This window comes from Vicia villosa, linkage group LG1 (assembly GCF_029867415.1).
Source record: "Vicia villosa cultivar HV-30 ecotype Madison, WI linkage group LG1, Vvil1.0, whole genome shotgun sequence".
Lineage (NCBI taxonomy): Eukaryota > Viridiplantae > Streptophyta > Magnoliopsida > Fabales > Fabaceae > Vicia > Vicia villosa.
The window spans coordinates 8,089,662-8,097,053 of NC_081180.1; the positions used below are offsets into that span (position 1 = coordinate 8,089,662).

General features: G+C 39.7%; 1 protein-coding gene across 1 annotated transcript; it reads right to left on the bottom strand.

Annotated features, from left to right (window-relative positions):
* Positions 1 to 1,464: 1,464 nt before the first annotated feature.
* LOC131644227 (uncharacterized) lies at positions 1,465 to 2,502 on the bottom strand. The gene has a single exon (XM_058914699.1). It carries the CDS (start codon positions 2,500 to 2,502, stop codon positions 1,465 to 1,467), a length of 1,038 nt encoding a protein of 345 aa, XP_058770682.1.
* Between the last annotated feature and the right edge of the window lie 4,890 nt (positions 2,503 to 7,392).

A 7,392-nucleotide genomic window follows, 5' to 3' on the forward strand; every position in this document is an offset into this window, starting at 1 on the left:
GCCAAAGGAAGAAGTTTTGTGCAGAGAGCGCCGCTGAGCGGCGTGTAAGCGCGCTTTCCAGGGGCGAACCAATTTTCCCTGGCCGCTAAGCGGCAGCTCTGGCCGCTAAGCGGAGGCCTGTTTACTGTTCTTGATATTTTTGTGAATACGTGTAGCCCGCTAAGCGAGATTTGGCCGCTAAGCGGCCGTAGCAGAAATTGTCTTTATATTTCTTCATTTGTAACATTTCTAGGTGATGGTTTTGGAGAGTTTTTGGTTCCAACTCCATCATTTTCACTCTTAGATTAGGATTAGCTTAGAAAACAACACCGGGTCATGCACTTGGAAGATCGGAGGTGGATTTCTCATCAACCGGAGCTGACAACCCGCGAGATGTTTGGTTTATCTTCTCTATTCTCTGTGTATTTCTTTTGTGTTGGGTTTGTTTGTATAGTTACTTGAATCTTATGTATATTTACCGATTATAATGTTATATTTAACTTGCTTTACGAATCTGTGTTGATATTGTTCTGGATTTTTGCTCTATGCTGGGGATTTGGGTTGCTTTAGAGATAAACTTCTTGAATCCTTATCTAGGATGATATTCTGTTGGTTCTGAACTCTAGAGATAGATTTAGAGCTAGCATTCACCGATTGTATCTGTTCTTAATGCTTTCGTGTTTGAGCGGCGCGCGAGAGATCGCCGACGCGAGAATACGGATGTTCTCGCAGCTTCGCGTTAGAGATAACCTTAGTTGTGAGATGATCTCGTTTGTGCTCCAGAGATGGACGCTTATGTGAGAGATACGTGATGACATAGATGAGTATCGTAGGTTGAGTATAACGGGTTGGTAAGTGTATGTTTGTGAAGAGTGAATATATTTACATTCCTGATAAGTTATTTCTCTTCTAAGAATGTGTTTATTCTTTTCTTGTCCATATCTTTGTTTACTTTTTGCTCATTCAAACCCGAGTTTAAAACCGTAGAAACTATTGAATGGCATCTCCATCTCTGTGGACGATAATTCCCGGATCAATATTTCCAAATCTTTCTTTTGTTGCTTGCCCTATACTGCATTCAACACCCACCAAACAAATGGACCTATAATCATCCAAGGAGATAGGATTAGATGATTTAGGAACCAAAGAAAAAAAAGAGGAAGTAACCGCCTTAGAGATGAAACCACCGGAATGAAAATAATTAAGAAAATTTAAAAAGTCTTCCTTGATGAAACTCCAACACTTCTTTATAAACATAAAGGAGAAACCATCCGGGCCCGGACTCTTAGAAACACCGCAACTATCTATGGCTTCCTTAATTTCCTCCTCTTGAAAAGGCCTTTCAAGAAACGTCACATCGTTAGAACTAATGCTATTAAAGGGAATGCCATCCAAGAGGATTCTATCCGAATCTTCTTCCAAAAATTTATTAGAAAAATGCTTCCAAACTTCCTCCCTTACTTCCTCAACCTTTTCCACCATCCCTCATTGAGTAACAATGGGACCTATATGATTAAATCTTCTTCTTTCTTTAACAACTTTGTGAAAGAACGCACTATTCGAGTCACCTTCATTTAACCATTTAAGTCTAGATTTTTGAACTAGCATAATCTCTTTTATCCTCAAGTTCAACCAAAATCTCTTATTGGCCTCTTGCCTATCTAAAAGAGACTCTCCAATCAAATCCTTCGTCGTATCCTCCAACCTAGAATCCCCCTCATTGATATCTCTAACTCCTTCCTCCACCTCCAAATCAATTCTACCAAAAATCGTCTTGTTCCACCATCTCAATCTACCTTTAATCCGGGAAAGTTTTTCCTTGAGCACATAATCACCTCTTCCTTCCATAACCAAATCCTTCCAATCCTTTTCGACAAAAGGAAGAAAAGAACTAAAAGTAAACCATTCATTGTTGAATTTAAACGGTTTAGGTCCCCAATTAAGCTTATCCACCACAAACCACACCGGACAATGATCCGAAATATCACGATCCCCAACTAATTGCCCAACAACACCCCAATCATTAATAATTTTGCTCGACACAAGGAAACGATCAATTCGACTCATAGATCTACCATCTCCACTATACCAAGTAAATTTTTTTCCTTTGCTAGGAACGTCCACCAACCCACTATTAACAATAAACTTTGCAAAGAGCTCCGAACCCGACTCCATATCCCTAATCGATCTACCTTTCCTTTCATGAACATTTTTAGACGCATTAAAATCCCCTCCAAATATCCACTCCCCATCCGAAAAAGAGCTTTTCAACTTTAACAAATTGTCCCATAAATCCTTCTTCTTTTGAAGAACACAAGAAGAATAAATGTTCACAACATAATAAAAATTCTCCTTCCACTTTACCTTTATCCCTAAGAAGCCTTCTCCTTTAAAGCTATTAAGAACTTCCATCATATCCTTCCTCCAAAGAGTAAGAATCCCTCCCGATCTTCCAATCGAGTCCGAAAAGGAATACCCTACCTCCAAGTTACTCCACAAACCCCAAGCAATAAAATCCTCCATCTTTGTAATTTTTGTTTCTTGTATCATAAAAATATTCGCATCCCCCTTTTTAATAATAGAATTGATCCTTCTCCTCTTAAGGGCATTCCCTCCCCCCCTAATATTAAAAGAACCAATTATCATAAAGACGGCGACGAAAGCTTCTTCCTTGGGACAATTACTAAATGCTCCTCTGAGACCGGTCTCCCTTTCTTGTCAACATTGGTGAAACGATCTTTCAAATTACTCAAACCTAATTCTTCACAAACCGACTTCATTTTACCCTCCACGTCTTTGTTAACAAAGCCCCACTGTTTTGGATTATTAATGTCAATCAATACGTTCTCCGAAAGATTCTCATAACAAATACTATCTCCGCCACTATGATTTGAAACTGGATCCACAGAAGATCCCTCTACCGAAACCAAAGAGAAGCCTCCCTTAACCTTCTTTGAATGCCCATCATAAGCTTTTTTCTTGGTTCTGTTTTTAAAATTTTTATTTCTCTTTAAACAGCCCCCAGCCCCTATCTCCATAAGATTCCTAAACTTAACAATTTTTGGACACAAAATTTTCTTCTTGGGGATTCCATGCATACACTCAGCAGCTAAAGGAAATTGTTTCGTTCCCACAATCTGCTGGGAAACAGCAGCCATCCCTCCGCCCTTTTCCCCAACCGGACCACCCATCTCACCTTCATCCATAACCTTATTCAAAACCAAACACCTTTTAGTAGCAGTCTCCACTTCAGAAGAAACTAACACAGAAACAGTTGGATCCACAACCTCCCTAACAGCAGAAACCGCGCCCCCTCCTTCCTTCTTTTGATTCAAAACCAGTCCCTTAACAATCAAAGAATCAACCTCTTCGTCACCACCGACTTGACCTACCGACCTAATCGCTTCATCAAAGCATCCCGCAGGATTACCGTTAATGGAATTCGGAACAACAGAAAAATCTGAGCCACCCCCTGTAAACTTTTTTGCTAAAACACCTGAAGAACAATATGCCTTAGTGCCAGCTAAATCCAAAGCCCGCGATACCGGATTCATGACCTTTAGAGCACTCGAGAAAGCTTCTATACTATCTACCGATTCATCCTCTACATCAATGTACTCTTCAGACCAAATTCCACCAGAACTAATCGATTCAGAAGAACCAGAATTACAAGCAGAAGAATTGATGTTACCTGAACGGAAGCTGGTCTGAGTCGATTCAAGCTGCATTGCCAAAGAGAAAGTCTTGCCATCAATTGATACCTCCACTGAGTCCGGAAAAACCACATCAATCTTCACTTTCAATTGGATTCTAGCCATCTCCAAAGATTTACAATCCGCGGTACTTGCATTCTCGCAAACCAGAGAACCCCATTCCTTTGCCAATGTCTAAAAAAAACCGAATTCCAGGCCACTGCCGGAATGCCCCAAAAGCGAAGCCACACCGTTCTAAACGGGTCAACCAAATCACAATTCCACTCGGTAACCTCGGAGAACCAATCCTGCCATCATGTCTCACCTTCCTTCTTAAAATCCACCAAAGAACCTTCCTCAATCTCCTCCAAAAGACACTTGGTTGAACCAAGTGGAGTCACCTTGATAGCAAAAAAGCCTGCTCCCTCCAACTGTAATTGAATCCCCATTCCCGAACCTGGGATCCGAAGCGTCCCGACCAATGCTTTGATAATCTAATCTTGTCTTCCTCCATCGAAGAGTAGACCAAAGGCGATTTCTTACTCACTAAAATATCCCCACCCTCAAACCTGTCAGCCACCACATCAACGAAAGAACGCGGTTTTCTCCTCGACGCATCAATCACGGAATTCGCCTCCTGACCTTCATAAAACCTCCCCCCTTAAAGCTAGGGAGAGCGCCATCCCTCTTCACCACTCTATGCGGGAGACCCTCAGCAGCTTTTCTCGAGAATCTGGGTACATTAGCGTGAATCTTAACCCCATCAAAAGACACGTTATCAACCTTCACCGCCAGTAAACGAGCATCTGCAACATCAGCAAATCTCGCGAAGCCGAAGCGTTTTCCCACCTTGTTCCTCCTGGGCGAAATTGCAACCTCAAAGATTTCCCCAATACACCCAAACACCTGAAACAAATCCCTCGCCTCACATCTGTCTGGAAAATGTGAGACGTAAATCGATTCTAACTTCTTCACCTCCTTCATCTTGCCCACCAAAAACACGTCCCACCTAGGGATCCAAGCTTTGAAAAGTTTCTTCCTAACAGGATTCCACACCCCTTCAGTATAGACAGCGTCACCGGACATGGCTACCCACCTGACTAAAGCCAATGGTAAACCCTTTACAGAAACCTCGGAGAAAACCCCTCGACAAGGTCCCTGTTCCTAAGAACAGGAATTTAAACCGAAGACGAGGAGTTTAAGAAATCTCTGTAGACAGGCCCCACCGCACCTTACCAGATCGATAGAGAAGATTTGCCGGAAAATGCAATAAGGTCGCCGAAAATCGTCGTGCGCAAAAAATCTTAAGAATATCAGGGGTACGGAATTAGATGTTCTACTTATTTTTTTCCTAAAATAGGCACTAAAAAATATTTTTAAAGCATATTGTTAAAGATGCACAAAATAATTTTATCAAAAGATTTTCCTCCAGATAAAGCAGATGAACTAGGGTTGTTTAATGTTTTCTATTCTCTAATGGTGGTATTCAACTTGAAGATATCTCATGCCTCATCTCCAAGAAGATTCAAGCAAATGCTTATATGATTGGCTTGTTTGATAAGTCTTGAAGCTTCAAAATGTGAAAGAGATGAAGTGTGAAAGCTCGTCAAGTCACGTCTGAGTGAACTGTGCTTTGTAAAAAACACAAGGGAATTTTTCGTAAAGTTATATGGATAAATCTCACACACATACACACACACACACACACACACACACACACACACACACACACACACACACAAAAACATAATTTAAAGCCTCTATTTCTCAAAGAAAACATCCTGCAAATGTTTTGAAACTATGCCAGTTGAATGAGGAACTATTAGAATAGTTTTTTACAAGTTTTTTGAAATGGCCAATCAATTGGCACATATACCCATTTGATTGGGTCAGTGCAAACTATATAAATAAATGGTTGTGATAACATCTTGATTAATGACAATATATTTGTACCCATTCTTTACAAGTTGAGCCATTGCAAACGGTTATTTAAGGCTCCCAATCAATTGGCCTAAGGTCTCAATCGATTGGATCATTTATTTTGAAACATGGAACTTTCCTTTTTTGTGTCAACCTCTAGCCTATAAACAAATTTCTTTCCCTTCATATTTTCACGTTCAGAAAATGTGATCTCCCTATCTCATTCCTCAGTCTCTTTCTCTCTCTAAAAGATATTTTCTTCACTTTCTTACTTTTGTTTAGCCATAGCGCTTTGTGAAAGTGGTTGTGTTTAAGTGAGGTAGTTTGTATTCTAGAAAATGGTGTTATTGTAAATTCATCTAGGAGTGTTTTTCTTGGTTGGAAGTTATGATGAAACTTTATTTTTCCTTGTATAAGAGGGTTCAAGATTTTAACCTACTAAATGCTCTTAAGCATTAATAGATATTCTCAAGCTAAAATCTTGGGGACAAGATTAGGTCTTCTTGGCTGAACCTGTGTAAATATCTGGTGTCATTTCTTTTATGCTTAACTCTTTATTTTCCAAATATTTATTTTTCGCTGTTATTACTCAAACGTTTTATCAAAATGTTTTTAAACTTTGAAAATGATAACAATAAGTTTTTATTTGTGGAGTCACGTGTCCAAAATGGAGTAGGTCTATTATTTTATATTAAACCTCTATAAATCTCTAGTGTCATCTTTCATCACTTATCTTTTTACCCGCCTATTTTCTTTATTTCAATTTCCACTGCATATCTAATCATTTTCTTTGAAAATATTTTTAAACTCTGATCTATAAAATAATTTTGTTTTAAACTAGCATTTTTCAAACCCCTATAATTCATCCCCTCCTGTGTATGGGGTCACATGTTCAACAAATTATTTATCCATGCTTTCCTAAACTCGATGTTGACACAATCGTTCAAGATTTCCCTCCAAGAGGTGTTAAGGGAATTGTATTTGTCAATTTGACAACGGGTTTCACGACAGCCTTCTTCTTTTTGCCGGTTGGACTCCTTCCATAATGACCAACTCGAGATATCATATGTAGGTGCCCGATTGTCTCCAAGGGCAATAAGCTTCTCCTCATAATTGATGAAGGGTTGAGTTCTCTTCACCAGCTTTTTCAACTTGTGGGTTTCTTTATGCCCTAACTTTCTCTAAATATACAATCATGCCTTAATCCATTTTAAAAAATCTAATACTTCAAGCTCTCGTCGAAACCTCTAACCTCTACAACTACTTTTTTAAAGAGGTAAGTATGCGCATGTAAGGTTTCCTCTTGCCCTGGATAATCTCGTTGAGTGTGGCTATTGTTAAAGGTTGCCTTTTTCGAGCGGCTAAGCAAGCAGTGAAATTCTTGCACAAGTCAGTCCATAAATATACTTTTTACGCCGAGCATAGATTTGAACCAAATCATAGTCGATCCAATTAGAGTTAGTTCAGAGAGCTTGCACTTTGCAACATCATCAGCATGATGGTAGTCTAGACGGTTGTTAACATATTGCACATGCACATCTAGATCTCCCTGTCCATCATAACTCTGAAGCTTTGGAGGCTTCTCAATCAATTTTGATATTCTTCCATCTAGAATATGAGCAAAAAAAGTGTGTTTCTTCTGCTCTTTGATCATGGGCCATTGCACTTGTTCTTCCTCCTTCTTAGGATGGTGGACCTTGCGGAGAATGTAACTTTGCCTCTGCCTCTTTCAAGATCGGGAGGAGGATTTTGGTGTCTCTGACTTCTCAAGTGGCTTGGAGATCTCATAACTGATACTCTG

Bases quoted from the DNA above. Each gene is read 5' to 3' on its own strand.
- LOC131644227 (XM_058914699.1), bottom strand. From the start codon at position 2,502: ATGGAGGATTTTATTGCTTGGGGTTTGTGGAGTAACTTGGAGGTAGGG.